The 20,115-nt window shown below is 41.1% G+C and overlaps 2 protein-coding genes across 7 annotated transcripts in view; one reads left to right on the top strand and one right to left on the bottom strand.

The window, feature by feature from the left end:
* The first annotated feature begins 7,076 nt into the window (after positions 1–7,076).
* On the top strand, positions 7,077–13,886 carry LOC121619718 (homocysteine-responsive endoplasmic reticulum-resident ubiquitin-like domain member 2 protein). Its single transcript, XM_041955586.1, has 9 exons — positions 7,077–7,148; positions 7,642–7,989; positions 9,465–9,542; positions 10,547–10,660; positions 10,859–10,989; positions 11,615–11,731; positions 11,838–12,125; positions 12,444–12,558; positions 12,713–13,886. Exons 2-9 carry the CDS (start codon positions 7,843–7,845, stop codon positions 12,878–12,880), a joined length of 1,158 nt encoding a protein of 385 aa, XP_041811520.1. The 5' UTR covers positions 7,077–7,148; positions 7,642–7,842; the 3' UTR covers positions 12,881–13,886.
* A 2,163-nt stretch (positions 13,887–16,049) lies between these two features.
* LOC121619416 (sodium bicarbonate cotransporter 3-like) overlaps positions 16,050–20,115 on the bottom strand; it is a 43,653-nt gene continuing 39,587 nt past the window's right edge. For 3 of the 6 annotated variants that reach the window (XM_041955118.1, XM_041955121.1, XM_041955119.1), the window contains exons 23-24: positions 19,963–20,063; positions 18,416–19,034 (exon numbers count right to left, since the gene is read on the bottom strand). In XM_041955118.1, coding sequence (XP_041811052.1) covers positions 18,914–19,034; positions 19,963–20,063 — 222 coding nt within the window. In that variant the 3' untranslated portion in view covers positions 18,416–18,913. The other 3 variants (XM_041955124.1, XM_041955123.1, XM_041955122.1) reach the window with 3 other exon arrangements.

The following is a 20,115-nucleotide window of genomic DNA, read 5'->3' as shown; positions in this document are numbered from 1 at the left end:
ATTCTGTTTTTATTTACCTTTTACACAGCATCTCTACTTTTTTGAAATTGGGGTTGTACTGTATCCGCAGATACTATATTTCCTGTGATAGTTAAGCCATGGATGTTACAGACCTCACATTTTGAATATTGTCCTCTCACCCTCTCTCTTTCTCGCTCCCTCCCCTCCCTCTCTGTCAGGAAATCTGTTTATGGAGCTCCCGCAGATAGGAAACCTGTTTCCATGGGGACCGCTATCTTTTAAACCGGCTAGACAGACATGTGTGCGTAAGACAGTCATGCGGCTCAAAAAGAAAAGTTTTCAGTTTGATGTACTTAGTTACTGACGCAAGATGAGTTGCTGAAGGTAATCTTCTAGTTTCACCCCAATTAATCAATGGCCTATTCCAGCGTAATAGCATCAGTTGAGAGTTTAAGATGTAGGGCTTACTGCAAAGTGGATCAAAGTGGACAACGTTAAGACAGCTGTTGCGTCAGACATACAGTAAAGTGTCGATGTTACAGGTACTTCCATTCAAGACTGGGCAATATGCCTCTTCTGAATCCAGTCTCTAGACTCACTGATACCAAGTTTGGGTTTGTGCATGCATGTGTAAATGAAGGCAGTGCTGCACTTTGCACCAGCAGTGACCACGATTGCACCTTTGACTTGTTTGCTGCAGAAACTTACAGCAGTTTTTCCTCTGAGAGTCACATTTCAAAATATAAAAATAAAAAAAATATATAACATGCTAACTGGCTCACTGGATGCATTTGCATTTTCCAAATGTTAGCATTAAATATATGTTTGTTTTAATATTATTTTATCACATTGGAGCATTAGGTGCAGGGAATATAGAAATGCTGTTCATTCCAGTATAACTCAGCTCTTGAGTCTAGCGTAAAAATGAATGCACACTGCCACCCAGTGTAGGCACCAGGTGTGTGGAAAGGTGCGAGTGTATGACTCATAACTATCTGTACTTATAAAATGATACTTTTGCATCATTGTGAGCGTGCTGTTACAATTATTCATATGTTTACTACTCTAAACGTTTACCATGCAAATAACTACATAATGTTCAAGCGGCGTTAAATAAAAAGGTGAGTCATTCAAGCTGCAGGATATTCTGTTAGTGGCCCCAAACTGTGAAGGAGCTTTACTTATCATTACGACGTAATTAAGGGTTAAATGAACTCGACTTGGTCTTTAACACAGTCAAAACCGGAGTTATAGCCCCCTCCTTCCTCAGCCAACAGCGAGTCACTAATTGTAGGTACCCATTATGAATTACAGTGAGGGGGCACAAGGGCCTCAGAATCTATTCATCGCAATACAAATGGAAGCACAAACTGGCAGCATTGACCAATATGATGACTCCTTTCTTTTATTTCTTGTGACTAATGATATTTCAAAGGGCAAATGTCGAGAAAACAATAGAGCTACTACATAAACATTTCAGATATTCCCAAACGATTTGTCACTGTTTCAGTAATTTCATTTTGATTTTCAGTACTGAGTAATGGCTTAGTTTCATGCAAGTTTGTGTGTAAACAGATAGATACACTGCATGAAAATCAGTCTAATTTACTCCATCGTCCACAGTGGTAAGACATAAATCTCAGTTATTTGAATAAACCATATATAAGCTGTGTTTGGCTTGTCCGGTGTGGCGACACGGTGGACTGCATGGAAGAAGACCGTCCCACTAAATTATGAATCCTGCTATGGCGAAGGGAATGACTCAGTCAACCCTGCCTCTGATTGGCTAGTATGCGTTGCCTTCGCTGGTTGCTTTAGTCGGGTTTAGGCATGAGGATCGATGATTGGCTGGGGTTAGGGTGAGAAGATTAGGGTAAGCCAGTCAGAGGCAGAGTAGGTCATCCCTTGGTATTCATGTATTCATTCATTCTAGGTAACAAAAACACAACAATTGTACTTTTCAGGTGATTATACACAAATGAAAACACAATTACTAGATTACTAGATTAAATTTCTGCCCATAAAGCCCCTAAAATCTTTCCCACTGGACCTGCAAAACCGCCACTGCAGGTAGAAAATGTAGCCAAAGCTTAAGTAAACCTTACTTGTTTAATATTTTATGGCTTGCGTCTGTGCTGAGATCACAGTCAGGCAGAATACCTGAATACCTGAAGTGTAGAAAGGTTGTGAAACAAAAGGGAAGAAGAGGACCTGGCTTTTACTGAGCATGTTTCAGGTGTTACCTTTGTTTTAGTTTTTTAGTCAGATACTATGTATAATATGAACATATAACATATTCAATAAAGTTTCAGCAGGGCTGAAGCTCAGAGACAATGACTCCGGCTGTCACCATTTCGGCAGCGCCTGACTCCGGGCGTATTGTGTATAACTTTAAGTCTTATTATTATTTAAACTTGTGAGTTATATAAAAATTCACTGCCGTACATTTGTCATGAACAGGGAAATAAGCTGTTTATTTCTGCTTTAAAGTTGATCATTTTACTATGGGGGTCTATGGGAATTGACTTGCTTCTGGAGCCAGCCTCGAGTGGCAATTTGAGGAACTGCAGTTTTTGGCAAGTTGGCTTCTTTTTCCAGCCCTGGAGGCTGCAGCTTATTCATATTAATGCCTCTGCAATTGATGAACAATGTAATGGGAAAGGGATGTTGACTATTTCTTAGACGGACAGATGTATACACAGAGCTCTGTAGTATGAATGTAATTTAGCGCACAAAGAAAACCAAATTGTACCCTGACCACAAAAACAAACTGTGTTACACCCCTAGTTGTTACTGCTTAATTAAAACCTCCTCCAGGCAGTGACCTTTTCACACTAGTGCGTCACTACTGTAGGCACTCATTATGAACAGAGGGGGCACGAGGGCCTCTGAGTCTGTTCAGTTCAAGAGAAAAGGAAAACTCACACCATTGTTGAATAAATAACAGCTTTTTATTTGCTTTGTCTATTGATTTGTCAAAGGGGAAAAGTTCTGAAAGGAAAAAAGAGGCAACATTGAAATAAACCTTCACCTTTTATACAGCGGCCTCTTTTATGAGACTTATTAATTGCCTAAATCAGATAGAAAAAAAAACAGTTTTGACCTCTTACTCAGCTTCTCCAGTGACTTACCCCGTACAAAAATTCTGTTATATTCTTCTTCCATGCTTCTTTTTTATTGCATTTTTCTGGTCTGTGCAGGGAAGCATGACATGACATGACATATGGGCAAACCTCCATAAAGTGGCCTCCCTCTGCGCCCACACAGGCGATGGAGTTCTGAGAGCAGGCTGACATTTTACAGCATGAGTAAAATCAAGGGAAAAATTCTCCACCCTGCTCAACATGCTAACAGTTAAAATCAGAAGAACACTGGATGCTTCAATAACACTTTATATGCAGTAAGCAGCAAACGCTTTTAAGTGCTTATTAAGATAGTTGTCAGCTGTTATGACCATTTGTATGAAGCAGGTGGCTCTGTATAAACACTTAATGAAGGATTGATAACCAGTGTAACACAGCTATCCCATTTATCAATATATGATCACATCCAAAGCATTTGCATATTAACTGTTTATGCACATGCATAACTTGTTCACAGATGGGCTAAAAACTGTTAATAAATGTGCTCCAGTATCACGAAGATACTTCACTAATGAAAGCAATAAATGGAAATGTGATAATTAGTTCAATAACAAAATAACAAATACAATTAATGGCATGAATATAAACAATTGCCCATTGCTTGGTAAAATGTTTGGGGTAGTGGCTGAGAATCAACATAATATATATAATTCACTTAGATTATATATATATATATACATACATATATATCACTTAGATTAGTCTTACCTGTTTCCTTTGTCCTTCCTTTGGCATTTTAGAAACACAGGTGACATAGCAGCACACATGTCCAATCTGACCACTGTTACAATCACAGCCAGATCTATAAACACCAGAACATACATGTTAAGAATATTGCATGATGCCCTGGCCTATACCAAAACATTGCACAGATGCCATGCATCAAAAACACTGTTGTACAGATGTCCTGCACAAAGATATTGCAGAGATTCCACACTGTTATGTTTTATGAGGTTCAACAGACTCTAACGCCAGATTCTGACAGAGGAGGCAGGAGTAGTAGTAATGTAATTACTATTACTGTAATTACTACTAAATAATGTAATGTTCAACAAGCAAACCAACAAAGAGCGTTCCCACGATGAACAGAGTTCAATGGTGCACAGTCCCAAAAGCTCCTCATCCAAGTCTTTGGGGTTAGCAGACAGAACAGGCCCAAATGAGGTCCAAGGGTGGAGTAGGAACATCCAAAGTCTCCACGAGGAGTCCGGACAGACAAGACCGACTGAAGTCACATGAAGGTCTATGTCGTCAGCACAGTGGTAGGCTGCCAGTTCGACAAATACTGGTTGTTTGTCCAGGGTTTTATACTGTGTGGTTATGTTGTCTTGATTGTATGATTGAGCACACCTGTGCACTCACTAGACAGACAGAGAGACAGACAAGAGACACAAGAGAGGGAGAACACAGGAGCACAAAAGGGTGAGGAGGAGGAGGAGGAGTGCAGATCTCCACGCATACATGAAAATATATCAAGATACATCAACATATTAATCAGGACCAATGCCTGAGCACCACTGATCAACAGTGTTCTTTCACATCCCTTTCTGATGCAAGCACACAAACAAATCTTTACTCAGACAGTTTATTTAGAATGAAACCCAACCCGGTCCAATGCATGTTTATTAAAATCCAATAAGGGCAGTGTGGTGGCACCAAGGGCCCATTGAACAGACCAAGTATAAACATGATGACAGCAGCAGCAAAAGAGACACTGCTAATGAGGGAAAGAAGGGACATCTTCTAAAATATCCCCCCAAAAAACTTCTGATAGTACAGCACTGAATCAAATGAGGCAACTAATTAGATACTTGAAAGCCTCATTTTCTATGGGGATGGAGAATTACATCAAAATTGAGGTTAATGCTGACCTCATTTCAACCCCTTCCACTTTTAAAATCTCACAAACAGTGGCAGCAGGTCGGAAGTGTCCCATATTACAATATCAGCCTCTGCTAAATTGAGGAAGGGTGTGAAAAACTATCATTGGTGAAGCAGGGTAATAGATGGATAAACACACAGGGGGAGGGAAATGAAAGAAACATCTCTGACGCTGCGCCATTAAAGGAGACATGCGCCCTGCCCTCACCTTGTTAACATGTGCAGTCAAAGGTGTTAACAGTGAAACAAACATGCTGGACGTCACAAGAAAAGTGCTTCTCCTGTCTGAGAGATGCTTTTATTGCACAGAGTCCTCATATGGTTGGTGACCTCATGCAGGAAGAGAAAGCAGGATATGATTCATGCCAGGGCAACTGGACTTAAATGAAAATGAATCACGTCTTCAGCTACTGAAGGGGTAGCTGAACGGGCTTCTTCATTAAACTGAGCGGCTGAACTTATCTTATTTGCAAAGCTGAGTTGCAAAAGCAAGCTGTAAGAGAATGCACACCAAAACACATTTGAAAAATGGTGCTTTATTATGAGGAAGAGCCTCAGTCCAGCTAGGGAAAGTCACATTGTGGATTTATTGGTGCAATTTGCTGTGGTTTGGTATCTTTGTCATTGATTTCAAAACAATTTCCCTCTCTTTACCCCTGAAAACATAGATGGGCTGTGATGTAACACACACGCACACACTCAACGACGTCAAAACAGGATGAATAATGTTATGCTCTCGTCTACTCAGGAAATAGTACAGAAGCCTGGAAGTCTACACAAGGTCCTGCAAGGTCTCTTGAGTTTTATGAAACAAGCAGAAGTAGGTTAACCCACTCTCAGAGCAGATTGAACACATTCATTCTCAGTTTGTTACTGAAGATCACAACAGGCCAACAGATATGTTAGGTTAAGTTTCTTTGTGTGCGGAACTTCATGTTCTCTCTTGATCAGTAGTATAGGTGTGAAATGTTGTAACAAAACCTGTTTTCAGGTGATGACTTACTGTGTATGTTGTGATGTAGAGGTTCCATGTGTCCATGCAGAGCAGCACATTCTCATGTGTACCTGATAAACAAATCAGAATTCATAATATTGTAGTGCAAATCATTATGATACCCGTCTGTGCAGTGAATTGTAATAAAACATAAAAAATATGCATTTATTTAGCCATACACTCCCTATTGTAAGACATAACACTAAAAATAAAAATGAGTAAGAGAAACAATAAATATAATATGGTTTTGTTTGCTTCACATGGTCAGTTTATGACATTTTTCCAATTTTGGGACTTTTATTGAATTTATTATAATAAATGAACAGAGAGCTTTTTCTGCTGCAGTGCTGGCACCAAAAGGACAACTAAAGTTTTGTCAGTTTAATAAAGTCAGAGGAAACTATAGTGAGGCTGGGGTGTTATACTGTGCCACCACCACCAGATGGCAGTCCAATTGAATCACTTCAATTGGCTTTTGCTCTCCATGCATTGCATCCCAGGGCTAAAAAGTTAACCACTCATTCAATCAGTCGGTGGTTAAATCTTTATGTAGTTGATTAACATGCTTGTGTTTTACAGTTTTCTGCATTTTTCCTTATCTAAGGCCATAATCATATGAATAGATTGCAAAAACTGCCTATGGAAACACACTCAGCTTCCAGTTTATTCAATACAGATACCAAAGCTGAAATGAATACACTCTGATACAACAGCCCTGCAATAAATCATACCTTCAAAAAGGTTTTTTTATAAAAGTTGGTTTCTGTTATTGATTGTCTTGTTTTTGAGAGATGTGGATACAACGTAATGGTTATTTTGAAGGCTGCAGTTAATGCTTTATTGAGTTATATACTGAGAGAAAGAGAAATTTTCTTTTGTCCACCCAATTTATGTGAATTATCATATTTAAGTTGTTTTAATTGCTTATTTCCTTTATTTGTCAAGGCCATGAGCTGTATATGAATACATTTTTATTTAGAGCCCACACTGAATTTTATCATCATGTCTCTGCTGTAATAGACACTTCTAGCAGTAGATGGCGGTAATTAACCATAAACATTAAATGCCGACGACATCCTGAAATCCAATGAAGAAGACGGACAGGCAGGTTCAGTTAGGGATTGGAGTTGTAAGTAGGCTGTATATTTCGGTCACAGGGGGTAGACTTGGTGAGTAAACAATATATAAGGTCCTCTGTTTAAGACATAGCTTTGTAAAACTGGGTCATTTTAATACGGCTAGCTAAGAATGCTAACCTAACAACTTTTCCTGCCTGGGTTGACTGACATCAGTAGCACAAAACCTACTAGCTAACGTTAGCTTAGCCAGTTGTTAAATACTCCCAACCAGAGCGAGTTGTGTGCAAATGTTATTTTATCCCGCACGTACCGTTACGTTTCTACGCATGCACGAGCTCGTTATAGCGTTATAATAGTGTAACACGAGTTGTCATTAAACGTTTGGTTAGTTAACAGTGCTAGAGTACATACCGCATTCAAGACATTAATGGTTAATCTAGTTAATCTATGACATGTTATTGTAACGTTATATGCAACGCTAATTCCATGCTCGCTTGACTGTAGTGCAAATTACTCGTCCGTAATATCCAACTAATATGTTACTAGGGTCATGCTAACCTCATGATTTCCTCTCTCTCCTCAGGCTCTGTACGAAATTATAGGAAACGCCTTGCAGCGGCAGATTAGCAACATCCAGCTTCACATGACATTAAAGTTTTGCCCTGATGGTGCCAAGAACCCTCTAGAAACCTTTTAGGCAGTGGTAGGGCTGCAGCCGGTACTCTGATAGGCCAGTCCAGCTCTTTTTTTTAAGCTTCCCACTGGACACAAATGGTTTTGAGTCATGGATCAAGGTGTTGTGGACAGTCCTGTTACACTTGTCATCAGGGCACCCAACCAGAAGTACGATGACCAGACCATCAACTGTTACCAGAACTGGACTGTGGAGAAGCTCAAAGCACACCTGTCCGATGTATACCCAAGCAAGCCAGTGAGTATTTTGCTCCACTCCACTTAAAGCTGCCAGTGCCTGTTTCTGTGCTTCTCCATCCCATCCAGCTTTCCTCCTTTTTTTACCTGTTTGGCTGCACAGTGTGATTGGAAGCATGTTGTAACAGCATCAGTTACGTGGTATACATAGTCAGCTGGGTCACCATGGTGCGATGGTATCTACTAACATTTGTGGAGTTTAAATTCAAGAAGTGAGTTGTGTGAGACAGGATCAAACATTGTTGTCTGGTGCTGAATGTGAGATTTAAGGTTCCACTTGTGCAGAGGAAATGTTTGAGACTGTATCTGAGTCCAGGACTTGCACACAGCCAACATTTTCCGGTTGAACTCTTGCCGTTTGAATTCTGCAAAGCGTCTTTTGTTATTCACATTACTGTTGAATTGTCATAAAAGTGACACAATCCATTAACCTTGATCTCGCCTTTGAAGTGGAAGAAGTTGTGTCTCCAGAGTTGTACTAGCTGAAAGAGCCTGTAGATTTGACATCACAGTGAAAGGAAGGCATTTAGATTCCAGCTGTATTGTTCTGCTAATCTGACTTTGCTCCCTTTCCTCCCTGCCCTGGACATGTTCTGATGCAATCATTGTAAACACAGACCGGGACAAACTGCTCCCTTGTGAAACTTCTAAAAGGGCTGCGCTTTTGTTTGTGTAATTTAGCAGACATTCACTGTGGCGTATTTAACAATGAAGCACCTTGAACCCAGATTAAAAGGCTTGCAGTTGCAAGTTGGCCAGGATTTAGAATATTTAAATTCCTGAATGGTTGTACATTCAATGTTGGCTTTAAGAGGACACACTCTGACCTTGTTCTACGGCCATTTTAATCCACCGTTAAGACCCACTTATCCAGATTGAGGTTACTATGATCTCATCCTCATTATTCACTCTCACAAAATCGCTGTCTTTTGGTGTCATGATCCACATTTCTGAGTTTGCTGTTTTCCTGCTAGGGCTGTGCCATATGACCAAAGTCTCTGTAGAACTTCTGTGCAGATTTTCAAAAAATCCTGTTTGACATGAGTCTTGCCTAACTGGTAAAAGAGGTTAGCAGTGAGTCTTTTGTGGGGACCGGTTTGCAGCATAATTTGATAAGTACAGATTTCTGGCACATGTTAGACTTTTTATATTCAAACCACATCCATCTATAGCAGTGCCCCCTCCTTTAGGGACAAGCTCCTCATTATGTCTCAGCTGGTTTGTTTGTGTTGCCTTCATGCAGATTTCCTCCCCACATCTGTGTCAGGCTAAGGAATGATGAAAAATACTGCCATAAAGAGTGTGATCATGATATATGGTCACATTGCACACCCCTGTTTCCTGTTTATTGTTGTATTGTCTTTGGTGATACTGTTGGCTAGAAATGTTTAGGAAGGGCAGCTTTTTTCTTTACATTCCCGCTGATATACAGTTCTCTCCTGCGACCCCATTATCATTTTAATTTTGGATTTTCAGAGCTCCAAAGACCAGAGGCTGGTGTATTCTGGGAAGCTGCTTTTGGATCACTTTACCTTAAAAGATGTGCTCAGAAAGGTAAGTTCTCTCTGTTACAGTCTCCGTATTTATGAGTGTGAGTGATTCTGGTTTAACAAATCTGAACCTGTGAACCTCTCTGTCCAACTCTTTCGTGGGAACAGTTTGGAAAAGGCCCTTTCATGTTTGAACATGACAATGCCCCTGTGCATAAAGGGAGGTCTATAAAGAAATGTTTTCCCCAGTTTAGTCTGGAGTAACTTGACTGGCCTGCGCAGAGTACTGACCTCAACCCCATCCAACACCTTTGGAAGTGCAGTGTAGACTGTGAGCCAGGTCTTATCACCCAACATCCCTGGCTGACCTCACTAATGCTCTCTGAATGGGTGTAAATCCCTGCAGCCAGGTTCCAAAACCTCTAGGAACGCCTTCCCAGAAGAGTCATATCAAAATACCAGTTGCTATGGTTTGGGAATGAGGTGTTCAGTTACATAGGAGTGTAATGTTGAGGTGTCAGCACACTGTTTTTGGGTCTTATGCATGAAATTTCGAATATTTTTCTCACTTTTGAAATGTTTTGAAGAATCACACGTATTGAATTTGGAGCACACGCCTGACAAATGAACACTGTCCACCATAATGAGAGGAGTTTATCAGGTTCTTTTTTTTATATTTTGCTCTTCGAATTGATTCAACTTTTTAAAATGTGTTTTATTCCCCAAGTTGTAACTTGTTTTGCACCTCAGGGCCACAGCAAATTTCACTATCAAAAGAATGTACTTTTAAATGGGATCTCAGATTTTCCAGTAATTGGCTTGTAATTTATTGACAAAATCAATTGGACTTGTGGTTATCTATTTATCAGTATAGCATTTACCAATATATAATAAAACACTCATTTTCTTTTCTTAAAGCAAGCTCCCAAAAAGTAGATTTAGAAATGTTTGGAAGTGTTATGAATTGGTGACGTATTGTGCATCCCTAAAGTTCAGAACCTTTTATTTTTCCTTTGAACATGCAGTACTTAAACTCTGTTTGATAATGAGCTGTACTGGCTTCTACAGCAGGATGAGTACCATATGCTCCATCTGGTGTGCGCCTCACGAACTCCTCCCAGCTCCCCGAAGCCCCCCCGCAGCCGCAGTAACAAGCCTCAGGAGAACTCAGCCGGTCCCACGGTGGGTCACCTGCGCGCTCCTCCTCACACCTTTCCAATCATTTCATCAGCAGCACATTTCCTTTCATCATCCAGCTCACTGCTGTAATCTACACCTCCCTGTGGATTAAAAAAAAAAAAAAAAAACGTTGCTTGCCTCTTTTTCGAGATGGACCATAAGCCATTCCTAATCCTCTGAACTTCTATCTTGTGGTTTCAGCCCCTTCAAAACTCTGTTAGTCCTTCCACTGGTCAACATAGCCAGCCATCTCCAGGAGACAGCAGTGATGGACTCAGACAGCGAACTGGACCCTTCCCTGACCACCATTCGTATCTACAGTTTATGCAGACGTAAGCTTTTTGGACTGGCGAAAGCCAGATCAGTACATGAAAAAGAGTAGAGACAAAAGAGTTAAAAAAAAACCATGAATATCAAGCAAAATGCTTTTATACAGCATGTGAGCAAAAGGGAAGTAAATGAGAGTCCTGAACAAATGACGTGTAATGCTTGTGCACTGTGGGACATCATTAAATAGTATGCAGCAGGATTCTCTATCGAGTAAATGAGGAAATTGATGAGAAGATGTATTCACAGAGGAGCGGGAGAGCATCCCTTGCACTTACAGTGGACGTTAATTAAAGCTTAAATGGAAAAATAAGTTTCAAACGCTGTCAGTGATGCAGCCTGAGCAGAAAACTCTTCCCCCCCTCGTACGATTATTTGTCAACTCCCCGCTCCCTCTTGGGTTGAAATAATTAGTTTGGTTAAGTTAAGTTTGTCAGTTACAAAGTTAGATTTTCTGTACGTCGCAGCCTCTTTGACAGGGACGAGAAGTCTACGACTCTGTGGTTCATGTTAGGTTACAACAGGGCCTGTTTTTTGATTGGAAAATTTCCTTCACTGTTAATTGATAACTTACTGGAAAAAAAAATCTAATATTGCAACTTTTTCTGTATGCGACATCTCTATTTGCAGCTGGAATCAGTACCCCCCACCATCAACACCTCCCTCAAACATGGCGCCCGCTTACTACAACCCCATGACTGTAATGTGGTGGCAGCAGCTGTACGCCAGACAATACTACATGCATTAGTAAGTCCCTGCATGTTTCTGTCTCTTCATTTCTGCTGAAAGTTTCTTAGTTTTATAATTGTTGGAAAGGTGTTACCGTCCTCTCTGTGCCTCCCTCTCCCTCCAGTCAGTTACTGGCTGCCTCCTCTCAACACCTCAGGCCAGGCCAGCCCTCGACTCATTCTAACCAGCCCGATCCTCTGAGCCAGCGGCCTCAGGCGGATCACCGTGGCAACCCGGAAGTCCAGATGAACGCCCAGGGAGGGGAGATCCTGAACGAGGAGGAGCTGAACCGGGATTGGCTGGACTGGGTGTACACGTTTTCACGCGCCGCGATCTTACTCAGCGTGGTCTACTTCTACTCCTCCTTCAGCCGGTTTGTCATGGTGATGATGGCCATGCTCGTGCTTTACCTGTGAGTGGAGCGCTGCTGCTGTATGTTGATTTCAGTCATCATGGGGTCCACCTCCCACAATGACAGCGAGGTCTTTGTGTGACTGCAACTAAAAAAGCATCCATGTTTTACAGTTTGTAGCTTCTTTGCAGCAACATCCATATTGTGAAGCCATTACTTTGGGCTCTGGGAACTTATGAGGGTGTTTGTCATAATGTTCATATGCTCGCAAACATCTTGCAGATTCTCTGAATTATAATCGACTGAATAGATAATAGTAGTTATTGGCTGGCTGTACAAAGTTTGTAAAGTCACTTTGCTGTTTCTGTCTGTCTGCAGGCATCAGGCCGGCTGGTTTCCCTTCAACCTGGAAAATGAGCTCCAGCTTCCTGGAGACAGAGCCAATCAGGACGATATGGAGGGAGAGCTACAAAACCACGACTTCCAAGAAATGGTAGCTGCCTCTCATCCATCACTGCTTTTTACCCAGAGTGTTACCATTATGGGCTGATTCTATCTGTCACAATGATTGTGAAGCTGCAGGTTACTGTGAAGCACGCTGTATCTCACCTCATTGTCCTCTCGCAATCTGACTTCGTCCTGTACAGGAAGGAGTGATAGATGACGGCTCGGATGATGACGGGGAAAGTGGAGAGGAAGGAGCAGAAGATCCAAACAGCGCCCCCCACGTGGGCTTCCTGTCCTCCACGTGGTCCTTCATCATAACCTTCTTCATGTCACTCATCCCAGAGGGACCACCGAACGCTGCTAACTGAACCACAAGCCAAACCACAGTTCTCCACAGGAGCACATCCTTTCTTTAAGAGGAGGACGGATATCCTGCCTGCTTAGGGAAACTGTTTCCGTTGCAATGCAGTGTTATAGTTTCCCACTAGTCTCTGTTACTACATATCAAAGACTTTGAGCCAAAACACAAATGACTGATTTAAGTTGAAAGAGAAAGATGGTCACTTCGTATGGAGCTTTTTGTTTGTTTGTCTGCACAAAGACAAACATTTCAAACTGTCAAATGGCAGAAACATTAGTTTAGCTGCTATATGTAAGAATTGCTAGTGATACCTTGTAATTATAATCCAAATAATAATAGTGTCTGTTAATGCATTGTTTCTGTAATTTATAAAATAGAGACAGCAGGCACATTTATAAATACAAATAACTACAACTCTACTTGTGTTTAACAACCTGAATCTTTTTTTTTCTTTGTAAAAAGTTGTAATATTTGTTGAAATGGTTTTGTTTGAACTGTACTGTTTTTTTGTAATGGTGGTTGCATCCAAATAAGACATTTTAAAAAGGCCACTTCAGTCCAGAAGCTGAATGCCAGCGAATAATCCTGAATCATGTAGAGTGTGTGAGTACTTACATGAGTGATTTTGGCCTGAGAGCTCATACAATGTGTGTGAACACATTTTGTACTGTGTTGAAGTGTAACCCAGAGTGACGCTGGCTGACAGAAGTGTGATTTTTACTAAAGTGAAACAATGTACCACTAATTCTCTGACAGCCTGAAAGAAAACTGAGTGAGGCTGAAGTATTGATTTTGCGCCATTTGTGGAATATCAAACAGGACGGATGGTGTTGTGGATTTCAGTCACGCGGCATCGAGCGGCCAAGAGACACTCTGAAATTTCACACTGTTAAATAAAGCACTGCCACAATTCAGTTCACGTAGGACAAAACTTGTGAGAATGGCTGCTGCTGTTACCTTTAACATATTGTGTACCAATAATAATATTCATGTTTATTAAACTTTCACTCGTGGTAATGTAGTCACGTGATTTTACATAGGTTTCCTCCTGATTTTCACTGAAGAGGACACACGACATGGACGTGTGGAAGAGAACAGACATTTAATCTTTCTAATAGAGTGCTTTATGGAATTAGTTAACCTCCAGCTCTGCTGCGCGTGCTCTGGTCTGGAGGCCAGTGCTTCATCTCGATTAGAACACATGCTCAAAAAATAATGAGCGACGTAGTGCATCAGACAAATTGAGTGGATATGACTACAACAGTCTTAAGTATAATACAGCACAAAGCTGGCATCACCATCTTTCATTGAACTGTTACAAAGTGGAGTAGCTGGAACCTGAATAACTCTTATACAACAGTACATACAGTTTCTGACCCACAGTTCTCAAAGATCCTGTTGTCCCATTAGTCATTGTGGTGTTGGTCTCGTTACGCAGTTCTTGTGAGGTCTTTCTTTAGTCCTTAAGACTGAGAATTGTGAGATGCTTCACTTGTCTGTCTGAAAGTTTATTTTTCTACCTCTCCCCTTTTGGTTCTGGTGTGAATCGGTGGCATCATGGCAGTCTAAAGTGTACTTTACAGTGCTTGGACTGCATCTCAAGTCCTTGGCTATGTGGCGGTAACTCCAGCCAGAATCACAAAGGGCCTTCACTCAAACCTGTTGCACACTTGTTAGCTCCTTCTTCACCTTAGCCATGTTCAAAGAGCAACATGTGCTTCAAGGCTACTTCTAGAGGCTTTGAATTTATACCAACTGGTGGTGTGGCCTCAGTGACAAAACCCTGACGTTACGAATCACTTAATGAGCAGGACAGGCCTTGCACATTCAAAAGAATCACACAGCTGTGACCAGCATCAACTCAACCATGATCACACCTGAAAGTGATTAAACAAGTAATTGGAATCTTCTGAAAAGGACCATGATTGTGTACCATTGACAGTGAAACAGGCCTAGCTTGTTTTTTGTATGGACAATGACCTAAATCTCCTATGATGTCTATTCATTTATGCATATTTTAATAGCCAATTCAACAAAAACTACTGAAACCTCTTAAATATGCCAAGTGTTCTAATAATTTTGGCCACCACTGTATACTCAATTAAAAACAGCACAAAGACAATATATTTAATGTTTGACCTCATAGGCTTCATTGATTTTTGTAAATATCTGCGTATTCTGAATCGGATGCACCAACATGTTTCAAACAAGTTGGGACAGGATGTGTGTGTGTACAATGGATGTGACTACATGGGCTCAGGAGCATATCATGAAACTGTTGTCAGTAAACGCAGTTCGTCTGCAGACGATTGCATCGTGTTTTTCATTACGTTTTACAAAGCGTTCCAACTGTTTTGGGATCAGGGTTGTAATTCTGTGCATGAAGAAGTTTCTACAAAACTAAAGAACAGTGAGTGGAATGTCAATCAAACACAGTCTGTACATGGCCACACATTCCTGAGGAGGTCCAATGAGTCAAGTAAGTGAAAACACCTGCATGTCAACCATTATGTCTAAAGAGGCTTTAAAAAAGCTCCTCGAAATCCTTATTTAAATGAACATAAAAGGCTTTTCCAGGCAATGAAGGTGACGGAAACCTGAGACGTCTGCAGAATGAATGATGGAGATGTGTTTGGGCAACGTGCCTGCAGGACCAGGTGCTTGAGATGGTTCTCTGCTGCCACCTTTTGTCTTTAACAGGAACTACAATCCCAGGCTTAGACAGACCCTCCACAATGTCTGTACACTAATCTATTAACATTCCTCTTTTATACCAGCGTTGGAGTTTTAAGAGCTGATACCATTATCAATTTTAGGAGTTTTCCTTTTCCATAATAACATAACCAACATGCCAGGCTGATGACAGGGGTGGAGAAAGTACTCACATCCTTTACTTATGTAAAAGTAGCAATATCACAATGTAAAAGTACTCTGTTACAAGTAAAAGTCCTGCATTAAAAAAATTAGTATCTCAGCAAAATGTATTTTATCATTTGATTATGATCACTCATAGACTATTATAAAAGCAGGATTTTACCGTTGTGGTTGGTTGAGGTGGAGCTGATTTGTAGCTACTTTGCATGAGACTGCAACTAATGATAATTTTCATTATGGATTCATTTGCTCAGTGAGACGTAAAATAAAGACAGAAGAAAATCACCATGTATTCACTTTTATTGCTTTGCACCAATCGGCAGTGACAAAAGAGTCATCGTTCAAGCTAACAACAGGATGCTACGTGCTTCACTGATGTTATGTGTCTGTACATCAGAACAAATGCATGATTACGTAGTGACGACGGAGGGTAAAATCTCCATCTTTTTGTTGACAGTTTATCCAGCTCTAAAACACACACATATATATACTGATATTGAAACTGATGCCATGTGAAAATAGGGTATTTTTCATCAAAATAAACATTATTATGACATTACAAGTACCTAGTTGGTGGATGTTCTGTTTATTGTGATGACTCCACCCATCAGACAAGTCACATTTTTCTATCAAATATACAGCATGTGTAGGGAAGTAACATGTGAAGTATCTGTGACTGAATTCAAACTTAAGATTTAGTTTTTAGAAAATACAAGTTTGGCAAAATGTCACTGACTTCATTTTTGATGTTGACAGTACAATAATTTGACATTTACTGATCATTCAAAAAAGCAGTAGCTTAGCACAGATTACAGAGCTTCAATGTTGTGAGCGAACACACACACGGACACAGTATTCAGGCTTTCACACAGACGTGGAATAACACTGCAACAGACCTAAGCCTCTGCTGATGAGCCATGTACTGGTTCACTCTTACGAAGTCATGATGGTCTGTCTTTGGGATTTGTGTGCCACCATGTGTGTATGTGTGTACCTGTACACCTGTTCTGAACACTTAAATTTATCAGTACAAGACATAAAGAGCTTCCACAAGGCACGTAAGCTATTGTCTGTAGAGTCACTGTAGCTACACGCAGACAGAGCCGATGAAACAGACACTAAAACCATTCCACGAGTTACTCTTTGCCTGAATATTAGCTAAGTTCATGAGTCCATACATTGCACAGTATGGGATGTTTATTGCTAAAACAGAGACCGCACTTAGCAAAATAAGAACAACTTCATAGAATATAATAGTTTTTACATTTACTGTAGAAATATTTTGCATAAAATGATTTGCAACGCTTGACATACCAAATTATCTTTACACCACACGCACACACACGCTCACACACACAATTACCAGCAATAATACAGACAGTATAAAAACAGGTGCAACTAACCGGGGTCATGAATATTCTCTTTTCTGTTTTGCACCTTACTATAAGTTATGATTTAGAGCATTTATTAAAATAGGTGTGATACCAGCGATGAGAGGAATACAGTGGAATAGTTAATTATCACTGCCTTGTGACAAAAATATCAGGTGACCAAAGTCAGAAATCATGCAAGATTCCTGAGTTGTTTAACTGACATTTGAACAACAGCTCTACAGGTACGGTGGGAGGCAAAGTAACCTTTTTATTGATACACTATAACCCATTTTAAGTAAGAAACTATACTGGCAAAGTGCTTACTGTACAGTACAGACTTCATATGGCCTCTGAAGTAGGTTTTCTATTATGTTACAATGATATTTCTATAACATCACACACAATATGAACAGTGAGGTTTACAGTGAAAACAACTGACCGACTCATGAGCAGCAATATAAATACTGAGTGTTTCCCTGCAGACGGCAGAGACGATGCATGAGCAAATTCTACAAAGATGTACGTATGCAGTAGTACTGTGGTGCCGTAGTGTCTGAATGTACCTCTCTTTTGGTTTGTGTCATTTACTGTGCCAGACTAATTACGAAACATGATCGCCTGACACTGACGATACCTGAATGGCTTTAATCAAATGAGTTTTTTGAAGCTGGTGTAGTTGTATGAAAGGTCGTAGCTGGACCTAAAATACATGGAAACAGACAGTGCAGGACAGCTCACGTGTATGAGCTACGAAGAATCCAAAATGTACAACACTGTAAACAGCTAAAACGGTAAAACATTAAAATATACAGCGGATTCAAAGAAAAATTCAATTCACGCAGTCCAAGATCCCCACCAGTGAGGCCCGTTCCTTTGGCATCTGTGGTTTGAATGGTTGAGAAATTGCTAGACTGAGAGAGTTTTTAAACAATGAGCGTCGGTGGGCAATAACAGCAGAATTCCTTCATGTGCGCTCAATAGTGCGTTGTGGCGGCTGTTTGTACGTGTGCTGCACGCTTCCAGACAGAGTGGAGTAGGACTCACAGCCCTGGGGGAGCTCGCCTGCTGGCCTGAAGAGGGGAACACTGCAGGCAGGTCGTGCTGCTCCAGTTCTATGCCCCCTTTGCCACTAAGATGGTGCCCGTCAGCAGGGGGGGGGGTGTTGAGTGGGACAAGGTATCAGGAGGGTAAGGAGGGCCTCGCTTCATCACAGGAAGGTCTCGGCAGTGGAGCCCCCTCCTGGCGTCTCTGGGCTGACATCGACTCTAACACAGGCCACCTTTTCCTGGCTGTTGCATAGAGGTGAAGAAGATACGAGATGAGGTGAGCGCGTGCGCAAATTCAAGGTGGTGCAAAGGGTGGAGAGCCAGTGTGAGATGTTGTCAGGCACAGGAGTGATAGTGCTCGGCTTTCAACATTTCACCACCTGCAGTACGCCTTGCTGAAGACGAGGCTTATGTGAGGCATAAGTGGCAATTCTAGATCAAAGTCAAACTAATGTGATTAGCTCTCAAATTAACACCTTAAGATACTAAAAGACACAAGAACAGTGTTGCACGTACAGATTTAGACTGTGATACCCAACACTCAAGACTGTATTTTCTACGGATTTACATCTATCACTTGGGTTTATTTCACTACAGTAGGAAATAATCTTGCTTAAAACTTGCTTTCGATACGTTAATCCTTCTCAGAGAACATTTAAGTCGTCTTTTGCTGTTAACGTTAGATTATCATATTAAAGTAATGCAGTTGGGAGCAGGGGCTCTGGGAGACTCCAGGAGATGGCATAGCTACCTTTCACTACGCTTCATGGGTTGGGCACATGACTCTGCACTCGAGTTCACGGCTTTCCACGCTGCGGTTTTGTCCATTTCATCAGAGATATTTACAACCAAGGGGTCAGAATCAGAACTACATGCCAAAATGCAAACACACACACACACACACACAAACAGAAACACAAAGAGAAGACAGGCATGTAGACATCAGCAGAAGTTCAGTGCAAGACAGTTCAAACAAGCAGACACAAACATGCACAAAAGTCAGAGATTAAAACAAACTGACAGCACAAAAAGGCCGACCAGACAGGGCACAGACAGTATGTTAGTATGTACCGAGAAATGTGAGGCTTTTGCATTACAGGCAAAAGTTGGCATGAGTTCACTATGTCCACATTATTCGTTAGTTAGACAAGGATACGAAGACAGACATTTTTCATCAAAGACAGGGTAAATTCCCTTAAAATCAAGATAGAACACAACAACACCCACAGCAGTGTGCTTTAAAGCCAGGGTTTCTGTTTCTGGGACCGACAGTTTGGGCCATGCGTGAACTGTCTGAGTATCAGTGAGCTGGGTTAGAACGCAGCCGTGTGGGTCAGATGTTCTGCATCAGACACACAGCCCTGCTACCTCGTCTTCCATTGGGAGGCTGTGGGTCACTAGTCCTATTCTGTATGATCTGTTCAAGATGGACATAATAACACACAGCTGACTACCAGGGTCAGAATCCCACCATTCCAAGTTGTACATAACAATGTGATGCATCAGATGCATCAGCCAGAAAGACATTGATTAGGGAGGAAGTCTAATTGGGAACTATTTACATTAAGCATAGTCCATAAAGTATTTTAAGCCATCATAAAAATGTATTTTGCTGCCTCACAAGAGTCAGATCATAAGATAATAAAATATCATCAGAAGAGACCGGATCTTTGTGCACGACTGTATGATCAAAAATAGATATACCTGATGCCTTATTGATATGAACCTGCTATAAAAAGATGCTTTTCATCCCAGAATGTGGCATCAAAGTGTGCTTTGTGGCCTGCACCACTCACCTCCCCGAGAGGGTTTTCACAGGGATGTTGAGCCGGTTCGAGCCTTCAAAGCTGACCTTCAGCTCCATCTCCTCTTCGTCCTGCAGTCGGGACTCGGCTTCCTGAATGAAAACAGTATTGGAAGGCTAAATCACAGAACAGCCATGACTGCAG

Source organism: Chelmon rostratus, chromosome 16, assembly GCF_017976325.1.
Source record: "Chelmon rostratus isolate fCheRos1 chromosome 16, fCheRos1.pri, whole genome shotgun sequence".
NCBI lineage: Eukaryota > Metazoa > Chordata > Actinopteri > Chaetodontiformes > Chaetodontidae > Chelmon > Chelmon rostratus.
This window is presented reverse-complemented; position numbering and strand designations above follow the sequence as displayed.

Bases quoted from the DNA above. Each gene is read 5' to 3' on its own strand.
- LOC121619718 (XM_041955586.1), top strand. From the start codon at position 7,843: ATGGATCAAGGTGTTGTGGACAGTCCTGTTACACTTGTCATCAGGGCA. The intron at 7,990-9,464 runs GTGAGTATTTTG...TTGGATTTTCAG, and splicing joins ATGTATACCCAAGCAAGCCA to AGCTCCAAAGACCAGAGGCT. The intron at 9,543-10,546 runs GTAAGTTCTCTC...TGGCTTCTACAG, and splicing joins TAAAAGATGTGCTCAGAAAG to CAGGATGAGTACCATATGCT.